Source organism: Physeter macrocephalus, chromosome 11 (assembly GCF_002837175.3).
Source record: "Physeter macrocephalus isolate SW-GA chromosome 11, ASM283717v5, whole genome shotgun sequence".
Taxonomy (NCBI): domain Eukaryota; kingdom Metazoa; phylum Chordata; class Mammalia; order Artiodactyla; family Physeteridae; genus Physeter; species Physeter macrocephalus.
The window spans coordinates 5,511,347-5,534,485 of record NC_041224.1 but is presented as its reverse complement, the minus strand read 5'-3'; the positions used below and the strand labels follow the sequence as shown (position 1 = coordinate 5,534,485).

The 23,139-nt window shown below is 40.0% G+C and overlaps 1 protein-coding gene across 11 annotated transcripts in view; it reads left to right on the top strand.

Annotated features, from left to right (window-relative positions):
* MPP7 (MAGUK p55 scaffold protein 7) overlaps positions 1–23,139 on the top strand; it is a 276,448-nt gene that overhangs the window by 169,482 nt on the left and 83,827 nt on the right. For all 11 annotated transcript variants that reach the window (XR_008618461.1, XR_008618460.1, XM_055087706.1 and 8 more), the window contains 5 exons: positions 5,462–5,543; positions 6,059–6,144; positions 9,757–9,831; positions 10,015–10,211; positions 10,687–10,751. Coding sequence is in view for 9 of the 11 variants with exons in the window: in XM_055087706.1 (XP_054943681.1) it covers positions 5,462–5,543; positions 6,059–6,144; positions 9,757–9,831; positions 10,015–10,211; positions 10,687–10,751 (505 nt within the window). In the remaining 2 variants the exon portion in view is untranslated. The remainder of the gene's footprint in view (positions 1–5,461; positions 5,544–6,058; positions 6,145–9,756; positions 9,832–10,014; positions 10,212–10,686; positions 10,752–23,139) is intronic.

The following is a 23,139-nucleotide window of genomic DNA, read 5'->3' as shown; positions in this document are numbered from 1 at the left end:
CCTGCCAATGCAGGGGACACGGGTTTGAGCCCTGGTCCAGGAAGATCCCACATGCCACAGAGCAACTAAGTCCGTGCACCACAACTACTGAGCCTGCGCTCTAGAGCCTGTGAGCCGCAACTACTGGAGCCCACAAGCCTAGAGCCCGTGCTCCGCAACAAGAGAAGCCACCGCAATGAGAAGCCTGCACGTGGCAACGAAGGCCCAACACACCATAAACAAACAAATAAATAAATTTATTTTTTTTAAAAAGTAAATTAGCCAAAGGTTTTTTATGCCAACATATGCAGTTAACTTCTTTAAACTCTAGGTTTTGTTTCCTGTATTTAATGCAATTTAAAGTAATTTTGAGTACTTTAAAAAATTATTTTAGTCACTGGCTCTTCTCCTTCCTGGTGAGCCACAATTTGATTGCATGATTTTTGTTCAAGGGGCTGTATTAAAAATAAATAAGAACTTCATGTAGAAAACAGAACCTCTAACTGGGATGAAGAAATTCCCAAAATTATTTGTTGGGACTCCTGAAAAAAGTATTAAGATTTTAAATATTGTTTTAACACTGGAATATGGAATCAAGTGAGAGTTACTTGTCTTGAACTTTTCTTCATCCAAATGCGTAATTACTGTATTTTCTTTAGTTTGACAATTATTGTGAAAGTGAAGAAAGATTATTGGGTGAATAAATTTATAGCTTAAAAAATGCACAACCCAGAAAAATGGGAAGTATTTATTTTGAACAAACTCGTCATTTTATATTTGTCAGTTGTCTTCTGTCATTTTGGGGAGGTCATTGGAAAAGCCACAGCTGCCGAAGGGGGTCCAGGGGAAGCAAAGACCAAGAGAAGATATAGAGTCTAAGGCATCTTTGGGAGAATGGGTCTGAGTAGTAAATACTCAGAAATCGTCAAGGTGAGGGAAGCCAGGCTGAAACAAAATTCTAGCCAGTGGATGGGTGGTCAGGAGCTGTTTGACAAGTGATTCAGGAGGAAAGTCCATAAGATTAGCAGTCAAGAGGTTAGCTTATGAGTGTTATTTAAGAATGTAATTTTGTTGTTAGACCCAGGTATAATGTGTGCAAATAAGCACCGAGCTTGCATTAGGTGACCTCAGTGGGAGGTTTGCTCTGTCTCCTTAGAGCAGCAAGTCATTTATTGCAGCCTCAGGCTCCTGATCAGAAAAGCAGGAGATAAGCCTCTTTTGTGAGTGTTTTGAATATCAACGGACATCTGTTGTGTTGGAAATGCTGTGTTAAGTTCTTTGCATTATACCAGCATCAAGTGAACGTGACCTGGAATGATCAGGTAGAAGCTAGTTGGCAACTAGATTTACAGAGAGAATGGTTTCCTGGGGGAGAGGCAGTGAACACAGATCATGTAGGTATTTGGGAATGGAAAGGAGAAGGGGTGATAGTTTGAGGGGAGGGATGGATGAAAGAATTGCGAGAAGGGGAGAAGGACACTGGTCAGGTTGCAAGGAACAGGGCTGTTCTCCCTCCCTGTGAGTTTGGAGCAATTTATACCTATTTTATCCAGAAGATTAATTTTTAGACCGGCTGAAGAAAATGAAATTCTCTTAGTGAATGAGTGGATTATGAGCCTTAATTTTCAGTGTTTCTTGCGTGGGTTTTCCTTTTACTTCTTTTAGAACAGGGGTTCTCAAACTCTGGTATTACTGGGGTTACCTGAGGCGCTTACTTCAGATGCAGACTGCAGGGCCTCTGCCCCCCGGAGTCCACGCCATTAGCTTCGGGTCGGGCCTGGGAATCAAATGGGTTGTAAAACGTGTCGCAGGCCTTCTTGATGCCAGTGTTTGGTCACCTGTACCTGAAAGCCCTTGTTGCAGAAGTCCAACCTGAAATTGACTGTGCCACCTCTTTAAGGAGGTCTCAGGGCGTTGGCAGTGGTCTCCGAGGGACAGTTTTTATTTGCATCTCAGTGCTCCTTGTTTCTAAACCATTTTACAGAAGTAACAAGAAAAGTCTAACCAGAATGTTAACTTCTCAATCTAACCTAAAGCTGTCTACACTCTGTCATCAAAATCACATAGAATAAATTAAAAATAATTATGTAAGAAAATATGTAAGTATTAAAACATGAGATTCCATTTTAATTTATATTTCATTTCAGACTAGACGGTCAGAATGTCGACTTTTGTACAGTAGCACATGAAATGTGCTCTATGTTATTGGGTTTTGATCTTATTCCTACTACATTGCCCGAGGAATACATCAAGGAATTGTGATAATAAGGGTTTGGAAAGCAATATGGAAATAGAAAGTGTTCAAGAATGTAGGGCTCAAAAAGAAGACTGAGTCAAGTGCTAGTATCCTGTAGAAAGTCAGAGACCGTTTCTCAGCTCCGTAGTTTACCCTGCGAGGGTAGGTAGAATCAGCAGAGAGCAAGCATCTCTATTTCAAGGTCCTATCTGTAGCCATAGGTAAGTATATTTCAGGGCCTGTGACAAGTCCGGTAAGTGTTGGAATGCTTTTCTCCCTCCGCTCATCCTGGAAGTGATTTCTATCAGCCCCTGGCTTTCAAAGCCATTTGTGTGCCAGCGGCCCCTAGGCCCGTCTCTCCTCCAGACCTTTCCTCTGATCTCTAAATTTGGGTGTCCATCAGTCTGGCCAGTATCTCCGTTTGGACATAGCAGGCATCTCAGTCTTCACGTGTCTGAAAGTAGGCTGACCTTTGTCCCCAGTCTCTTCCAGCCCTGTGGTTCCCCCTCTCAACTGATGGACAATCCCGTCTGTCCAGTTGTTCAGCCAAGAGCCATAGAGTCTACCCTTGATACCTCTCTTTCTTTCACATCCTATTAACAATCCCCTGGAAGTCCTTTCAGCCCTGCCAATATATTCCAACATAGCTGGACCACTTTCCATCACCGCTCTTGCTGCCAGTCCGATCCGGGCCTCCGTCGTCTTTGCCCCGGATTGTTGTGACAGCCTCCTCCTCGCTTGCTTGCTTTAGCCCCTGCGTTCCTTCAGTCTCTTCTTCACAGCAGGCGGGGGGACCCTTCCGGATCACGTCGCTGCTGCTGTCCAAGCTCTCCCTGTTTGTTTCACAGGGCAGTCCAGAGTCTTCGCGGGGCCTGCAGAGCGCTGCGCCATCCGACCCCCCGCTCCGCCGACCCCCTGCTGTCGCTTCTCCCCTTTGACGTTGCCCCAGACACAGTGGCTGCTTTGTTCTTCCCTGGTCTTTCCACTTTGCCCTGGCTCTTTCCACTGTTCTTTCCCTTCGGCTGACTCCTTCATCTCCTTCCAGCCTTTTCGTTGAGACTGGCATCTTGGCATACTGTCTCTCCTCTCCCTGCCCTGGCACTCCTGCTCTTCTGCCCTACCCCCTCCAGGTCGCCATAGTGTTTACCACCTTCTAACATACTGTAGGATGGATCTAATTGTTTCATCTTCTGTCTGTTGTCTGTTTCCCCTGTGAGAATGTAAGCTCCATGAGGGGGAAGAAACATTTGGGTTTCTTTTTTTTTCAGCAATGTGTCAGAAACCCGTAGACCAGAAGCTGGCACATAGTAGGTTCTCAATAAACATTTATCAGCTTCATTGAGCGCAGCAGACTGGATGGTTCCATACTGAAAAACTGTAATCCATAGTGGAGCGAGAGATTTGTTTCAGTGACCTAATTTTGTGTTACAAACCACCACGCGAAGTTTGTAGCTGAAACAATAATATTATCTCTCCCAGTTTTGGAGGTTGACAGGCTCAGCTGGGTAGTTTTTCCTTAGACAGGGGCTGAGACTGGAGTCACCTGAGGGTTACTTCATCCCCAGGACTGGTGCCTGGGCTGGGTGGCTGGAAAACTGGGGGCTGGTCAGGCATCTCTTTTAACAAGTGGCATCTCCACCTGGCTGGCCTGGGCCTCCTCACAGCGTGGCTGTACGCGTGATTTCTTACACGGTGGCTGACGTCCCCACAGAGCCAGCATTTCAAGAGTTTCAGAAGGTTAGCCGCAAGTCTTCTCACAGCCTTAGGTGCCCCAGAACCATTTCACCACTTGGCGTGGGGATACGGCAGAGGCACCCACCAAGAGGGGAGAATCGATGCTCTGCACCTGCGAAGGCAGTGGTTAAGAAAGCAATTCTCATCAGTTTGCCTTAGACAGGTTCTGACCTCACTGCGTACTAGTTGTCTGATCTCAGGCAAGTTATAACCATTTGGCATTCAATTTCTCATCTATAAAGTACAGATAGGTAATCTTAAATTAGATAACTAGACGCTTATGACGTTAGGCATACTTTGGTGGGAGAGTTTGAGACACATTGTTAAAGAAAGTGAAAGTTGACCTAATTACACTAATTAGTTATATTAAGGATATTACATTTTCAGTCATCTTGGCTACAAGTTATCTGTTTAAAAGCAGAAGATACCAGTAATTGGAGAGTCTAAGGTTTATGACCATGGAGAGATACTCATTCAAGTCTTCGGCCTTGAATGCATGCGTAGGTGAGGAAAAATGCCACAAAATCATCCTAACACTTAATTATTTAATTTTTTTGCTATTATTAGATATGCATTTGATAGCTGTCATATACAAAATGTCACATAGAAAGCACTTACTACAAATGGATTCCTCATTTTGTTTCCGTATCTGTTTGGTAATGCCGTAACTGTGTTTACTGGCAAACGCGAGAAGAATTCCGCCTTCTTGGGGGTGCCTCCACCTGACCCGCGCCTCTTCAGCGCGTGGTGTGATGCAGACGGCTCGTCTAAACCACTGCCAGCTTCTCGGAAGCAAAGTCATGAGAAGGCGTTCAAAGTAACCGTGTGTACCTGATGTTCTGACAAAGAGCATGCAGTTAATTTGCTTCTGAACATCCATAAGTAAAGAATTTCTGGGTTCTTTTTGAAATTGTTTCCTAATCTCCTGCCAAAATGTTAGTTCTATTTGGACCTAGGTGCAGTCCTAGTACATAAAAACCTTGGAGTAACAGATCTTTTTTTTTTTCCCCCACTTTATTATCATTGCTGAGTTCCTTTACTGTAATGTAATAGTGTAATAGAAGGACCACTGAACTAAAGGTCAGGTGATCTGGGTTTTAGTTTTCTAGTTTATATAATCTTTTTTCTATTCACTTCACCTCTGTTTAGTCTACCTTCTCATAGGGTATTGTAAAGATAAGGCGAAATGAGGAAACGCTGTAAAAGGGTAAAAACAAATAGTATTCAGATACAAGGTATTATAATGGAAAGAAGATATTTGTACACTTTGCATAGTACTGAAGAGATGAAAGATTTCAGAAATCTTTGCGCTGAAAACCTTAAGACGATCTGTGTGGTAGAAAGTTGTGTGTCTAGTGATAAGTATTTGTGAGCAAATGGCACGTCTCTTCCTCCTTCCTTTACTTTTTGTTGCGTTTTTACTTTTTCCAGATGAATGTCCTTATTTCTGCCCTCTTTCCTACCACCCAGTACACACATTCACCCACAAATACTATTTTTTTTCCTTAAAAGGGAGCTACCATTAAGAAAGATGAGCAGACCGGGGCCATCGTTGTGGCCAGAATCATGAGAGGAGGAGCCGCAGACAGAAGTGGTGAGAGTTTAAATGTTAGGCGGGCTTGGACAGGCCGCGTGGATTTTATGTGTCACATTTCCAGGACCTTTTGATACAATACAGCAAAACAGTAGCAAGATATTGTACTCTGTTAAAATGTGGGAACCTATTTAAATAAATGGTAAATTTCATTCTAGAATACTTTACGGTCTTAGCTTATATGGGCTTCCAAGGTTATATTAAGACTTATTTCAGTGTTTCTGATTTGAAAAGTACTACTGAAAGCATGCAGCCTTTTAAAAAATTATCTTTAAGATGAAAGTAATGTGCATCTCTAGAAAAAGACTGAGATGCCTGTGCTGTTCCTTTGGCGGCGTTGTGATGTTATGGCCTTGGAGAGGCTGGAGGCTCAGCCTCTGAAACCTCAGAGGCCTGAGATGTGTGTCCTTGCATGCACTGAGGGCACCACACGGTGCTTTCAGGATGGGCGCCCTGCAAACCACGGTTTCTTTTGTACGTAACACTGCTTACTTTCTGAATTTGCGATTTCTCAGGTCTTATTCACGTTGGCGATGAACTTAGGGAAGTGAATGGGATACCTGTCGAGGATAAAAGCCCTGAGGAAATCATTCAGATCTTGGTAAGCTGAAAATTTACTTAAAAACTGCAGTGAAAATGAGGTTGGATCACTGTATTTCAGACCTGGTTGTGAACACAGGATTTGGATTTAATAGTCCAGGGTTTGGATCCCAGCGCCGTTACTTAATCCCTGTTATGTCCTTGGAAAATAACCTTAATCTTTTTATTTCCTCCCTGTTTTCAACTACAGAATGAGAATAAGAAGTGGTAACTCTCTCACTGGAGTGTCTGGAGCATTAAATGAGCTAATGTAGATCAAGAGTTTGACAGGGCCCATCTCAGATTAGGTCCTTAATACACGGCACCTACTCTGTGGTTGAGGGTGCTTTTATCTCTGTCTCTAGGTGCTATGCTTTCCGGGTATATAAAAAAGTGAAACTAACTAGATGTCTTATGAAATCTAAAACGAAATGAAATTATTATAAGCCTTGGCAATATAAATTCTCAAGTTCATTTGTAAGGATAGAATAAAGGGAGACTCTCCCTGTTACATATGAAAACATGTTATGAACCTATAGAGAGTTTAGTATCTCAAAATAGACCTCAGTATATATGAAAATTTAGTGTATGATTAAAATGGCATTTTAAATCAGTGTGAAAGCAGTGAGATCATTTCATAAATGGTATTGGATTAATTGATGATTCAGGTAGAAAAAATAGTCCTTATTTTACAACTCACAAAAAAATAAATCCCCTCAAATCAAGTAAGTTTTTTAAAAAGTCATAAAACGTAGAGAAAGGTTTTTTTAACCTTGATGTGAAATTCAAATAGAAAAATAACTGACGTGATGACTAGAATGGAAAACTTTTTCTACAGTAAAAGATGCTGTACCTAAAATTGAAAAGACAAATGAGATCCTAGGCAAAATATTTTCAATTTTATGATAGAAGGCTCATATTTTAATATATAGAGAGAGTTCTTAAAAATCATTAAGAAAGAAACAGTTACAGAAAAATCATCAAAGTGTATGTACAGAGAATTACAAAAGAAGACATGATGTCTGAAAAATATTGGATTGGTGTTTATTTAAAAGCTTGGTAATGCCCAGAGTTAGCCAGATTATAAGGCAATAGGTATGTTTATATGCTTTTTTTGGTAGGGTAAACTAATAGAACCTTTTGAGATGGCTATCTGAAACTATCCATTTTAAATTTGCATACCCCTTAATCAAGAAATTCAACTGTTGCAAATTAACCCAAAGGAAGTAATTTCAAATGTGTATAAACAAGATATTTTAAAAATATTTAGAAACTATCAAGAAGGTTGAATTGATTATCATTCATTCACGTGATGGATCACTGTGAAGCATTCACAGTGGCTGATAGATCTGTATGACTTAGTAATAGTAGTAATTGCTTACACTGATTGAGCCCTTAATGATACTGTTCTAAGGGCTTTACGTACATTAGAACAGCGGTCCCCAGCCTTTTCGGCACCAGGGACTGGTTTCGTGGAAGACAGTTTTTCCGTGGACCGCAGGGGGGTGGGGGAAGGTTCGGGGATGATTCGAGCGCATTACATTTATTGTGCACTTTATTTCTGTTATTATCACATTGTGATATATAATGAAATAATTATACAACTCACCGTAATGCAAAATTAGTGGGAGCCCTGAGCTCGTTTTCACTTGCCCCTCACCGATACGATGAGGGTTCTGAAACGAGTCTGCGAGCAGTTGATTTATGACGGTCTCTGTGCAGTCCCACCGCTCTGCTAACGATAACCCGTATTTGCAGCCGCTGCCCAGCGCCAGCATCACCGCCTCAGCTCCTCCTCAGATCATCAGGCGTTACATGCTCATAAGGAGCGAGCAACCTGGATCCCTCACGCGTGCAGTTCACAGTAGGGTTCGCGCTCCTATGAGCATCTAATGCCGCCGCTGATCTGACAGAAGGTGGAGCTCGGGTGGTAATGCGAGCGATGGGGAGCGGCTGTAAATACAGATGAAGCTTCGCTCGACACACACACACACACACACACACACACACACACACACTAGACAAACTAGAAGAAGGGGAAGGGGTTATAGAGAAGACTTGCTTCCTTTCTACTTATGCAATTTAGTATTATATAAATTCTTAATAAGGTTAGTGAGTTACTTTTATGATAAGCAATAACAGTGATGTTACCATTTTGAAATCACTCCTTTATAAAATTCTGATATTTATACTATTAAACCCCCATTTTATGTGAGTCTCTTTGCTGCACTGGAGCTGCTTACATATGCTGACAAAAGCTGATTCAATGCAACTTTTCCCATCCTGGCTTTCAGTGACTTCATGCTGATAAATTGAAACTGGCTGTGATGGGAGTATTCACACCATGGAAACTGGCAAACAATCAGGGCCTTTTTTTTTTTTTTTTTTTTTTGGCAGTACGCGGGCCTCTCACTGTTGGGGCCTCTCCCGTTGCGGGGCACAGGCTCCAGACGCACAGGCTCAGCGGCCATGGCTCACGGGCCCACGAACCCGTGTCCCCTGCATCGGCAGGCGGACTCCCAACCACTGCGCCAGCAGGGAAGCCCACAATCAGGGCCTTTTTAACAAAGTGGAGTCCTGGTCACCAGCACACACTGATAGTAAGCGTCAGGGAGGTCCACCCACCCCTCCCCCTCTTGCCTTTCCTCCCTGTCCGCCTGTCCTCCTAAATATGTATTTAGTGCTTTCACAGAGCTTACAATTTAGTGAGGGTAACAGACATTAAGAAATAATTGTGTAAATAAATATGTAGATATGGTTATGACAAATGCTAAGAAGAGAGAAAGAATGACGTAAGAGTGTGTTAAAGGCAGACCTACTCTTTAAAAATTTTTTTTTGAAGTATAGTTACTTTGCAATGTGGTGTTAGTTTCAGGTGTACAGCAAAGTGATTCAGTTACACACACACACACACGTATATACATATATATATTCTTTTTCAGCTTCTTTTCCATTTATTACAAAATATTGAGTAGAGTTCCCTGTGCTACATAGCAGGTCCCTGATAGGAAGACCTACCCTTGTCTGAGGTAGTCAGCAAAGAATTTTGGGTATTGTTGCTTGTTTTAATTAAATCAGAATAGACAGTCTTTTCATCTTTTAATTAATCTGCTACATTTGGTACTTTTCTTACCAACCAGAATATAATAGAGATGAGTGTTTTTCATTATTTTTCTGATGAGCGTCGCATCTAATTGATTCATGTATTTATAGCCACATTACTGGCAGTTGTAGGAATTTTGTCCCTGAAACCTGGCTGCTGAGCCTTAGATACAATGGTCTGAACCTTGCACACGGTCTGTTCTTGCCATTTAATCCTGTTTAAGGCACTGTGCATATTCTGTCTATTTTGAAGTAACTCAACATGGATGGTAATACATTCATCGGCATTTTTAAAGTGCACAGGAGGTAAAAGTGGTTTAGCGGTTAACGTTTTTTAACTTATTTGACAAACTTTAGTGCCTTCTCACGTTACAGGAATTTCTACAAAAATAGTTTCCTCGGTTTGTTCTGTCTAAGAGTAGAAACCCCAAGCTTGTAAATTTTTAGAATCGTTTCATTTTCTACCTATTTGACTTTCTTCCTCCTTGGCTCCAGAGGTTTTCTTATAACTCTTTCTTTCCTCTGACATCAGGCTCAGTCTCAGGGTGCAATCACATTCAAGATTATACCCAGCATCAAGGAGGAGACACCATCAAAGGAGGGCAAGGTAACCATTCCTCAGAAACCCTTTTTTGTGGGAACCAATGTTTTTCCATTTACTAAATATCCTCTTTGTCACAACAAGTTTATCTTAATATTCTATTTCTTAAATAAATCAGAGTTAGAAGAATGTTGGCCACTTCACATTTATTTTTTATATTTATTCATCTGAAATGGAACTTTCTTCCAGATGTTTATCAAAGCCCTCTTTGACTATGACCCTAATGAGGATAAAGCAATTCCATGTAAGGAAGCTGGGCTTTCTTTCAAAAAGGGAGATATTCTTCAGATTATGAGCCAGGATGATGCAACCTGGTGGCAGGCGAAGCACGAAGGAGATGCCAATCCCAGAGCAGGCTTGGTTCCCTCAAAGCATTTCCAGGAAAGGTGAGTTCCTGGCACAGCATCATGGCCTGTCTTCAGCTGACCTTTTGTTCTCTGCAAAATATCATTCCAGCATAGTTGTGATAAAATAAGCACTAAAACCTTGCCTTAGAGTTCCTTATCCCTCAGGTTTGGATTTCTGTTTTGTCTAACGAAGTATGAATAATGACCAAAAATAATATGACACTCTCAGGTCATATTCAGTTTTTGTTACGAAACAAATGGAAAATAGCACATTAATATCTGAAACTGTATTGATGTGAAAGATGGAAAAATAAAGAAGAGTGATTTCAGAGTGGGGAGAATTTATAAAAATTTGAAAGTAGAGGATTTATTTCTTAATTTGAGTAGATTGCATTGTGTTCATTTTTTCCTCCAACGTTCCATTTTTTTCTTAAGGCTTTTAATATTTTGGTGTTATGTTAGTCTTGGATCTGTACTGAAAATTGATAGGCGTATTGACCTTCTTTTCCCCCAGGAGACTGGCTCTGAGACGACCAGAAATATTAGTCCAGCCCCTGAAAGTTTCCAACAGGAAATCATGTAAGTTTGTTAATCAGAATGCAGAGTGACTAAGTCTTGCTGTTTACTTTGACTATTACAGCAGGTGTTTGTGGTAGAGTAAGAGGTCCTGTTACCTGTGATAGCGTTTGGATCATCATTTCACAAGAAGCAACCAGTAAGAAATTCATAGTGGGAGTAGTAAAGTGAATCTTTTGAAGAAAGGGGTGTTTGGGGTTGTTTATAATAAACCCATGACTCACTCTTTAAGAAAAAAACTAGTAACTACGACTCTCTTTGATTCTGAATTTAGGTATTTTATAATGTAACCTAAAATGCAACTCTTATTTCTCTAAAGCTAGGAGGTTTGGATAAGATATTTCTTGGTAAAGATTGGAGGAAAAAAATCCATCACTTTCTTGGGCACAAAAGCAATTGTGCCTAAAACAGTCTTTCTTGTTCTACTTTCTTCCTTGCTTATTTTGACATCACAGTAACTCTGACCTTCACCCGGTCTTTTCAGAGTTATTACCAAACTAGATTAAAAGAAAATAAGAAAAAGAAAAACGATGATGTAGGATTACTGGAAAAGATAGTGTGGTTTTTCTTTTAACCTACCCTTCTCTCAGATTCTCTTTACTTCTCACCTCCCACCTCTTGTAAGTCCCCATCCTACTTTATCTTCTCTGCTTCATGGTTCTAGGTATTTTAAGAGTTAAAAAAAAAGCCCTTTTGTTTTCAGCATAGAAATTGTACGCTGAAAGGTGAAATGAGCAAATAAATGGTCCTGGAATTTCACACCAACATCTGTTTTTAGTATCGTTGCATTTTTTCCCATCTCCTGTTATTTCTGTCAGTTTGTAGAAGCCTAGAGCCCAGGAATCACGTTATAAGGGAGCCAAACTATAGTCGAGTATAAATCTCACAAGCAAGCTTCAAGTGGAGCACTGATTCAAAAGCCTGCTTGTTCTTGCTCTGTTAAGTCTGGGCAGTAGGGAAAAGCACTTGTCATAGAATGCCACGTGTCCCGTGACATCGCAAGCTTCAAGTTTAACCAGAAAGCTGCATTGTTCTGAAGTGTGATGAATTTTCACTGGCAACTCAGCCAGTGGAAAGGGGCTCTGAGGCCTCTACCTGACTTGCTCTTTGAGGGTTTTTTAAATTTGGGGGCCTGCACATTTCTTATGGTTAAACATCTTATTTGGTGCATGTGGGATAAAATGTATCTAACTTGAAAATGAAATAAATGTGATTCTACTTGAATCTGAATCCATACTCTAATTTGCTTGAGTTTTAGGCAACTTAGAAGTGTGTAATTGGTTATAATTATGAATTTTCACTTACTTAAAATTTTTGATGTTTTTTTTTTTTGTTTTAAAGAACTGTGCAAAGTAGAGAGATTGTCTTCTTAATAGCTCTCCCCAAACTGGTTTCAGGATAAATGAGTGTGAGTGTGTGTGTGTGTGTGTGTGTGTGTGTGTGTGTGTGTGTGTGTGTAGAGCACTAATTGTAATGGAGGCTATTTTGTCTTTGAATTTACATAATTTCTTTTTTTTAATTTAATTTAATTTATTTTTTTATACAGCAGGTTCTTACTAATGATCTATTTTATATACATCAGTGTCTACACATCAATCCCAATCTCCCAATTCATCCCACCACCCCACCACCCAACCCCTCTTTCCCCCCCTGGTGTCCATACGTTTGTTCTCTACATCTGTGTCTCTATTTCTGCCTTGCAAACCGGTTCATCTGTACCATTTTCCTGGATTCCACGTATATGCGTTAATATACGATATTTGTTTTTCTCTTTCTGACATACGTCACTCTGTATGACAGTCTCGAGGTCCATCCACCTCACTAAAAATGATCCAATTTTGTTCCTTTTCATGGCTGAGTAATATTCCATTGTATGTATGTGCCGCATCTTCTTTATCCGTTCGTCTGTTGATGGGCATGTAGGTTGCTTCCAGGACCTGGCTATTGTAAATAGTGCTGCAGTGAAAATTGGGGTGCATGTGTCTTTTGGAATTATGGTTTTCTCAGGGTATATGCCCAGTAGTGGGATTGCTGGGTCGTATGGTAGTCCTATCTTTAGTTTTTAAGGAACCTCCATACTGTTCTCCATAGTGGCTGTATCAGTTTACATTCCCACCAACAGTGCAAGAGGGTTCTCTTATCTCCGCACCCTCTCCAGCATTTGTTGTTTGTAGATTTTCTGATGATGCCCATTCTGACCAGTGTGAAGTGATACCTCATTGTAGTTTTGATTTGCATTTCCCTAATATGAATTTACATAATTTCTTTTATATGTTAATACTCTAGTGTTTGAGCTTCAGGACTTGTCTTTATGGAACGTGATCATCCTTTCACCCTTTCTTCCTTTTCTTCTCTCACTCTCTTTTATTTTTAACCTAGATGTTGATTCACTGAGAGATGCATTGTTTGTTCTCATAGGTAGATGTTCTTTACTTTTAAATAAAAAAATAAATCTGATCAATATTATCCAAAGTAAATACAGCGTGTAGTAAATACAGCCTCGTTCAGAGAGACCGTATACTTCTGTGAAAATTAAATAGAAGACCACTGTCTTTATTCTCAAAGAATTGAAATTCCATTTGAAATTTCTTTGAATGTTGTCTCATAAACCCCTGAACTCAAAAGTTATACAAAAATCATTGCACTGGATCTGAACATTTTAAAATTTATTTACTTTAAAATTTATTCATTTGGCCTCACTGCACGGCATGTGGGGCGATCTTAGTTCCCTGACCAAGGATCAAACCCGCGCCTGTTGCATTGGAAGCGCGGGGTCTTAACCACCGGACTGCCAAGGAAGTCCCTGGATCTGAACATTTTAAAAAGCATTTAAAAGCACTTTGTTTTGTAACCTGTGTATTTGAAAGTGATTTTTTTTTTTTTATTTTATGTAACTAAATCTTGTAAAGACCATCTGACTCAACACTTCCTGCACTTCAACCTTTGGTACTGAGATTTTTGGAATAGGAATTCGTTATCATGCCCTTTGCTAAATTATAGAATAATACTATGAAGAAAAGCAGAAAGTTTATATAAAATCCTTTATTTTTATATTGTTTTATTGAAAAAATCTACTGTATATATTTTATAATCGATCTATTTAATTACATTGAATAGTCATGGAATAGGTTTTAAGAAAATTTCTGATTTAATATACAATCTCTAAAAGAAGAATAATTCTCTCATGTTGGTGTTTATAAATTCATGAAAAATAGTCATGTTGATAAAAATTTTCTGCACTAAATTTCACAAGTGCTCTTAAAACCTAGGAAGATATTGGTTAAGCATTGAATTTAGAATAATGACTTAAAGGTCATTAGCCAGTTAACTTTTTTGACAAATTGATTGCTTTTGTATTAGTAGGATTTTACTCTTTATTTGATGCACAGTGTATCATCATAACTGAAGTCTGCATGGAGGAAAAGTTCATGCAAGATGGCTCTGGCGCTGTAGGGCTTCAGCTAGTGTGCACACAGAGGTCAGAAAGGACTGGGGCATCCCAGTGCTGTTACCTCTGCCTTTATATTTGTGCTAGAACTCTGGGTCTGGGCTCCATGGTTAAAAAATCAGAAGCCATGGTAGTACCGACCTCCTCAGGCTTTTAAACTGGCACCCTTACGCAAAACTCTGAGTGTGGGTGGTATTCATCCTTGATGCTTGGTTATTTCCTCTCCTTAGGAATCTTGGCGTATCTAATGCATATACAGAAAACAGGCTCCGCAAACGAAGTAATTTGCGTCTTACACATTCCTAAAAACGAAAACATGAACTCTTAAAACTAAAACATGCCTAGATCTTAGAAGCTTGATGTAGGAACTCATCTCCTCCTCTTTCTTTCTGCTCCTCCTCCCATTTTTTGGAGGAATAGCATATCCAACAAAGAAATTTATGATAGAATTTTATCTTCCCGCACTCCCCCTTCATCCGGTGCTAGGTTCTCACACAACGGGTTGATGTTAGTAATACAGACAGAGGAACAGACCCGGAAGGCTGACAGGTGTTCCTTGCTGTGACCAACGTTTAGATTGTTATCAGAAGGACACGGGGTGCGTGTTTGGGGCCCAAGTAAGCGCCTATCTCATGTCTCAAGTAGCACGTACGGGCAGTTCTCCTGACAGACACTTAGTAGCTTGCCGTTCTTGTGTCGATAGAAATTACCCTACGACTTTCCTGCCAAAGCTTATTATTACAGTTCAGTTACATATATAAAGCCATATGATAGCACCTTACCTTTAAAAAGAAATATGAATTTCTTTGGTTACTTGAAATATTGTTTGTTCCCTTTCTATTGAAACATAAGTATGTAAGTTAGGAATTAGCTTCTTAGTAGCATAAACATTAACTTTAACTTCAATCCTATGTAACTTATATTTAAATCGAGTTCTTATTCATGTACTATATTTTACTGCAGAATGTTCAAGTATGATACTTATAGTGCTTGGTTTCCTTTTTTTTAGTTATCAAAGTATAAATAGCTGAACATTTCTAATAATGCTGATTGAATAATATTAATGAAGACATTTTCTTTTACAAAATAGCTCTAATAGAATTCTAGTAATAAATAAACCAGAAATCAAAAATGTACAATTTATTGACTTTTTAAAAATTAGAAGGTTGGGGCTTCCCTGGTGGCACAGTGGTTGAGAGTCCGCCTGCCGATGCAGGGGACGCGGGTTCGTTCCCCGGTCCGGGAAGATCCCACATGCCGCGGAGCGGCTGGGCCCGTGAGCCGTGGCCGCTGAGCCTGCGCATCCGGAGCCTGTGCTCCGCAACAGGAGAGGCCACAACAGTTGAGAGGCCCGCGTACCGCAAAAATAAATAAATAAATAAATAAATAAATAAATAAAAATTAGAAGGTAAAGACACAAAATAGTTTAGAATTTGTTTTAACCAATTTTGATGGTTATCATGTGGATAAAAAAGAAAATATTTGACTGCAGGCAAAAGGTGTCCATTCAAACAGACTGTCACCAAATTCACTCAAAGACAAGTATTTTGTGGATTGAAGATCTCAAGCTACCAATAACAGAATTTAAACACTGAAGAAAAGAGTGAATTCATTCTTCATGGTACCAGTGTTGTGGAAGACCAAACTTTTGAGAGTACTATATATATCATTGCTCTACAGGTTGTTGTAATACTACTTCCCAAGTTAAATAAGCACCTTCTTCCTGGCACCTTAGATAATGTTTATTTACTGTGTTCACACATAAATTTAATTCAGAAATGAACAAATAGATTGCTTATGTTCTTAAATTCCTGTATCTAAAACTTTGTCAAACATTTTCTTCATGTTGGTGGCATCATGTGTAACAGAAACACGGGGTTTTAAAACTACTGGAAACATTTTTTTCCCCTGACGCTCCTTGGGAGATGCCGAAGATCACAGCTCGTGCAGAAAGAGGTGCAGGTGAATTAAATTGTAAATTGCATATCTGGTTGTTTACACCATGAGATGGTTGAGGTAAAGGCGTTTCTTGTTGCTTATTTTTCGGCTGTGATATCCTTACACATATAAAGATATATAAAGATAACACTGTCAGGGTGTGTGTTTAGCTTTTCCATCTGAGAGGTTCTAAGCCATATGGTCTCTGGGGACCCGACGTCATGCAGGTAAGAGGGTTGATCAGCGGTTAGGGGTCTGGTCTTTGGTCATGGATCACTGCAGCCTTTTAGGGGAGATGGCATTGAGGGGTGAGGGGTCTGAGAAAGCAGTTTCGAGAGTGGGGCTCTAACTTTGCCCCAAAGACTATCCCACTGATAGAGACCAGTTTCTCCACTTGTCAGGAGTATCAGACATGTCCCACGCGGGGTGACCTCCAGTGACTGGGCAAGTCCCTCCTGCCTGGTGCGCAGAGCTCATCAAACGCTTCTCATGCGAGCCTCCACACTCCTTTCTCTGAGGATGGCAAGTCTCTCTCTTCGTGACCTTGGCCTCTCTCTGCGCTTTTTATAATTGTCACATCCTGCACTTCAGTGCTTGACGACGTAGTGTGGACTCTTGCTGCGGCCGGGAGAGGAGAGGGCCCCTCCCCAGCTCTCCTGGCAGAGAAACACCTGAGAGGTTGATGTTTCGGGGCGGGCCAGAGGCTGAAGCAGCAGAAGGTGGATGGAAGCAGTCGGGAAACTTGAAAGAAATTTGTTATTTCCGATGACCTTTCCCCTGACGTGCATTTTCTGGCTTGAAGCTCCAGGTATTAAAAAGTGACTTTTGATGTGATGGCGTAGCGTGGTAGTTCAAAACTCAGGCTCTGGAGCCAGACCACGTGGGTCCACAGCCCAGCTTTGCCACGTACGAATGCTCCATCCCTCTCTGCCTCTAGTTCCCCATCTTACAGATGGGGATAATACTTCCGACCTCATAGAGTTGTTGGAAAACTAAGGTTATGCGTTTGACATCCATGCAGCAGTGCTTTACCAAAGGAAGAGTCCTGCCACTTTCCCAACTGTCTTTTGAGGTCTTACCTTCTCCCTTTGTTTTTCCTACTGGATGTCTATTAAGCATGATACTTGCTATTGGATATTTACTTGTGTGTTGTATCATGCTAAAAATACCATTCTCTTCCTACTTAAGAACTGCAAGGAGGAAATATTCTTTTGAATATTTATGGAGCCTATTTAGGACCTCTTATTAGAATATGAAATACACATATACTACATGTAATTTAAGTTACAGATTTTATTTTGTGGATTGGCTTTGGTGTTTTAATTTGTGTGTGTGTGCGTGAGACATGGCTTTTATCATCTGATTTATGTGACATTGAGTCTTTAATCAAGAGTGCAATGCTCAATCTATCCTGCTGTTTCTGTCAGAAAATACACTCTGTTTAACAATCAACTTTACAGCAGAAATGTCTGAGATCACAGGTTGATCAGTCTTAAACACAGCTTGTGTTATTTCTACCTAGATGCCTGGCTTGGCTATCCCGTGTCACATCATTCATTGTTTGTTTTCTAATAATTTGTTTTAGATGCACATGACATTTCAGAGCTACTAAGAAATGAGGATAAATAAACTCACAACTTGAGTGACTCATACTGTGAGCCTGAATAATAATGATTTGCTTGTCATTTTGGCAAATACTGTCCAAATATAGCTAGCGCAGTTTGAAGGCCCATAGGTATTTGAAAAGTAAAAATAGGCTGTTGTGCACACTTTCTCCTAAGTGTTTTCTTTGGCTGTCGTGCTGTATGTGAAGAGAGAAGTGAGCAGAGAACTGTTCTAATCGGTCCTGTTCACTCTGTAAGGTCGTGTAGCAAAATATCTCCTATCGTGACTTATGGTTGCAGTTTGCTTCTGTTAAATTTCCAGTTCTTTTTCCTCCCTCAACTGAAGATGTGTCTCCTAGGTCAAACCTAACTCATAAAATGCTGTCTTATTAGTAACTTAAGAATTATTTCAGATTACTTCTTAAGATACCTTTCATCAAGTAATATAGACAGAATGAAAAGAAAGGGTTCTGTCTGATTCATTTCATATGTGTAATAAGTTGACAATTGTCAAGATATTGTTAAATTTACAGGATATATAGACATTTTAAAGGCAAAATTTGTTGTTTCTAAAATGTTTACTTCTTTTCACTGTTTCCATCATGAAATATCCTCAGTTCTAAACAGGTTAGTTTAGAAACGGAACTGTTCCATGAAAATAAATATAATCCCCTTATTGAAGGTATTATTTTGAAAAAAATACTGATTTTTTTTCCTGGTTATTTTCCCCTTCGGGGCATTTAATAAGCTATATGAAGACTTTGTGTTTTTACTGCTTAAGTGTATACATTCTTTTTAGACCATAACTACCGTGTAGTCTAAAATGTAGTTTTTCACAAATTCTTTTTATTCATTGACTAATTACTTTGAAATATTTAAAATACGTTTGTTTTTTTCCTTTGGCTTTTCTAAGATGAGGAAACAGTTGAGTGTGGTAGGTGGATTTTTTTTGTCCCTTGGATGTAACATCTTCCTACTTTAATTGTATTTTCTACACATTTAATCATATCCTCTTTTTTTTTTGTGTGCTTCTCAGAGGAAATTAAAGGTACATGTATAAAAGTTTCCCCGCATAGTCTAGTAACTTTGTTTAGTACACATATGTAGAGGATTACGTTGACCATAGCAAGCAGTTTCTAAAAGATCATGGTACATCCCAACTTTCATTGTAACATTACAGTACCAGCAGTCGTGGTTGGACTTTGTTTTTGAAAGAAATGTACACTTTTTTTTTGCTTCATATAGCAGAAATATACACAGTATTCTAATGTAGTACATTGTTTTTATCTGTCAGTAGTCTCGAATAAAGATGAATGAAGAAAGCAATGTTATTCAGATACACTGACAGACTTATTATTACATAAGGATGTCAGGAGAGTCTTCTCAACTATTTGACTTCTGCACAGTCTGTGCTGTTAGTTTTAGAAGTATATTTATATAAAGATTAGAAGCCTAAAATAAGTAGAACTCCATGACTTAAATTAAAATTTTAAGATATGCATAACCCAGTATTCATTTAATTCCTGGATATAATTAATAGCACATTGTTTATTTTAAAATGTTTTCATCTGTTCATCTTTTTAAAACAACATAAAAATAGAAGTACTGTGCCTTTATTCCTTCCCCGCATGGACTCTTTTTATCAAAAGAAAGGCTGTATTTTCATTTTAACCTTTCTGTCTACTCCAGTGAGCCAAAATAAGTGCTATATTTTACGTATTATCAAAGAGCCTGATTTACAAAAATAAATTTACTTTGGGGATCAAGTGTTGTAATTTTCTTGACTGTGAAAGTATAAACGTATCAGGCAAGTCTGTTATAATTTTCTTGGAACTGCAGTAAAGGCACTTCCAAAGAAGCTTGAAAAAAGAATTGCATGATGTTTCAAAATGTTACTGTAAACTTAAATATAAAACAAAATGTTTTATGTTTAAGAGTAGCATTGTGAGGGCTGTTCTATGCTGTGCTTTATGATTGTTTGAAGTGATTTATTTTTTTGCGTCTGTGGCTGGGCTTCTAACTGTTCTGCTTTGTTTCTTGGCTTTTGTTCTGTCTGCTTTTACACTCCATCCAGAAGATGCTGAATTTGGTGGTATCAGCAGTGGAACCTATCTAGGTGAGCAATTGGTCATGGAAGAGGATTTCTTTCTTTCTGTTGCTTTCTTTAAAGCCATTATACTGTTTTGTCTTAAATTAGCATATTTTCATTAGCATGCTCTGGTATCAGCGGGGGGTAGCATGAATCTTTATTTTAAACTGGCTCAATTGGTTGGACACAAAGGAAGTCAGTGTGTGCTTTGGTTTATTATTCAGGAAGCTTCCCAGATGCTCTGTTTTTGTAAACCATCATATATTTTTTGATAGAGGGTGAAAAAGCATCTATATATGCTAAGTACGTTTACTGAATTAGTTGTATCTGGACTTTTCTAAATTATCTGGTTAGCTGTGAATTATTCAAAGCTTCTGAATATCTAATGTCTTCGTAAGTAACTTTTGGGTTCTGTTTTCTAATGATTTATTATTCCCATAACACTCCCAAAGTAACCATCGACTGACCAGTTTCCAGGACAATTAAGCCTTATGATTAACTTGCTCATCTGTTTTGGAAGAAAACTTTCCAGTATGGAGATGCCAAGCGATGTTATAAACAAAATTCATGATATCCAGAGATTGTTAAAGGCATCAGAATCATCTTCATCTTCATCTCCATTCAGACGTTTCCCCGCTCTGCCGTGTGTTCGAACACTGACAGATTCTCCACTTGCAGTAGTGAGAGGTAGTGGTGTGGAAACTCAGTTTGAGAGAGAAATCCTTCAACCTCCTTATTTTCAGATTAATATTATGTACATGATGATAGTATCTCTTGGTTATTGAAGAAATGTGCCAAATACTGTATTTGGTATTTAGTGCATCTTATCTCTTATACGGTGAGACTGGAGTATTTTATCCACTTTACAAAAAGGAAACTGAGGCACAGAAAGCTTGAAGGATTTACGAAAGACAGTAAATGGTGCATCCTGGTTTCAAATCCACATCTATGTCGATATAATACCTACTCTATGTATATCTATGTACATCTATGTAGATCTAATACGTACTGTATCTTTTACAGTATGCTGCCCTATAGCTTTTCATTCTACAAAACAAATTTAAAAAAAACAAACCAAAAAACCATGTAGAATATAGGGTTTTCTAATTTTTAGGCTAGAAAAACTTTAATTTACGGAGAGAACTGGATGATCAGAGAGAGGTCACCATCTCGGTGATTCTTCTCTCATTTCAGTACAATACAGTGTGCCAGATTCTCTGTGTATCGATTGATCCCCGCCCTTACACTCTTGGAAACCTTAATGGCTTTTCAAACAGCAAGCATTTATTATTCTCCTGTGGTCAGCTGGGCGGTTCTGCTCTGTGTCAGCATGGCGAATTGCTGCAGTCTGGCTGTCTGGCTGGCGTCTGGTCGCTCTGGTGGACGGGAGTGCTCAGCTGGGCGAACTTGTTTCTGTTCCACGTAGCTCTTCACCCCCCAGTAAGCTACCCATGTGGTGGTCTCAGGGTTCTGGAGAACAGCAGAGAAAACCATCTCCAGTATGTAAGTGCTAGGAAGCCTCTGCTCACATCACATCCTCTGATGGCCCATTGGGCAGACAGGTCTCGTGGCCAGGCCCCGGTCGGCGTGGGAGGGGAGAGGCCGTCACTGCAAACCTCTGCCTCTCTCCAAAATAGAAAGAGGGACACCTCTTCTCCCCAGCTTTCAGGGCTTATCTTTGGTCTGTGAGATGGTAAGTGTATATCTATCCAGGGAAGAACTGTGGCCTAAGGCAGCATTATGTGATGAATGTCACCTAAAATGCTGTAATTCTGAAGGAGTGACTGAGGATCCTCTCAGCCTGCGGCAGTGAGGACTCAGCCCAGCAAGAGGTGATGTTAGAACTGGTGCCGGGGTTTAGGTGGAATTACAGTTAGACCAGAGGATGAGGGTAGAGGCAAGAGCATGGACAGAGGTGACTGTTGCAGAGCACAGGGCGTAGTTAAGTTTGGGTGACATGTAGACGATAGCGCTGCAGGATTAGCGTGGCGCTCGAGAACGTGAGATCTTCAGTGACGGGCCAAGTAACTTTGCACATTTTATTAACGTTTTGCCTGGATTTTGCACTCATTCTTTATATATATATATACATATATATATATATGTATATATATATATAATTTTATCCAAAGAATGAAACCTGGGTTTTAATTTACATCTCTCTTATAGAATGTAGAGTTTTATAAAATTAATATTTAATCAGAAAATATGAATTGAAGTACAGAAGCAAAGGTGGTCAGCATGCTAGGCTTCCAAGGGAATGAGCTCTGATGAGACGCCACTGCATCTGGAGACTCGTAGTTACTGGCAACGTCTGGGCAGTGAGTTTACTGGGAGCCAAAGCCTTGCAAGTAAGAGTAGACAGGGAAGGAAGAGGTCAGCTGAGTTCAAGGTGGTTTGTGTAGTCGAGGGTTAGGAGTATTTAGTGGGAGAGGATAATCGGATCGCTTCTGTAGCGGAGATGAGGGACGGGTGATAAAGGATTGAAATTCTGAGATAGGAAGTAGTTCGTTGGTCAAAGCCCCAAAGCAGGTGAGATTGAGTATAATCCAGACTATGGGATCTTAATCACTTTGATTAAGGGGTTTGGCGTTAGGGGCTGAAGCGAACCATGCAGATACCCCAGGTCCCAGGAAAAGATTTCTTTGGAAAACGTCGAGGGCTTCGTCCTTCCAGGACACCACTCTGCACCCCCCAGTTACGGATGAAACTAGGGCACCGTCCAGGTAAAATGGGGATATCGTGAATCATGTAATAATTTGTATCAACCTGGGGAGCTCACAGACAGTCTTCAGGCTATGTTTAGGCGAAGGATATATTTTTGTTAGACCCACAAATATGAGAAATTTCATGTCAAAGTTTCTGGCTCCTCTGACAAAAGATTTGACCAAACTAGGCCTTCATTTCACAGTGGTAAGAATTAGCTGGGGCTGAGTTACAAGGGACCCCTTAAATGAACGCGGCCCCGCCGCTCTGTGGGCTGGCCAGCGCTGAGACGGGGGTCCCCCAACACTCCGCAGCAGTCGTGTTGATGCTTGTACTATAACAATGAAGTATTTCTTTGTAGCCCTGTCCTCAAACGTGGCAAAAAAAAATAACCAAAGAGCAATTAAGGGAAAATGGGACCACCTAGTTCTTCGGAGGAGTAATGTTGTACAAAATGCATTGACAGAGTGCAGTTGAAGATTTTTCTGCGGTCTAGCTTCTATTGGCTTTTGGATTTCGCAAACTCTGATTATAGAGCCTCACTATCGACTCCATTCAACTCCTGGTCTTGGAGACGAGTTTTCCTTTCCATACCTGACTGTGGCC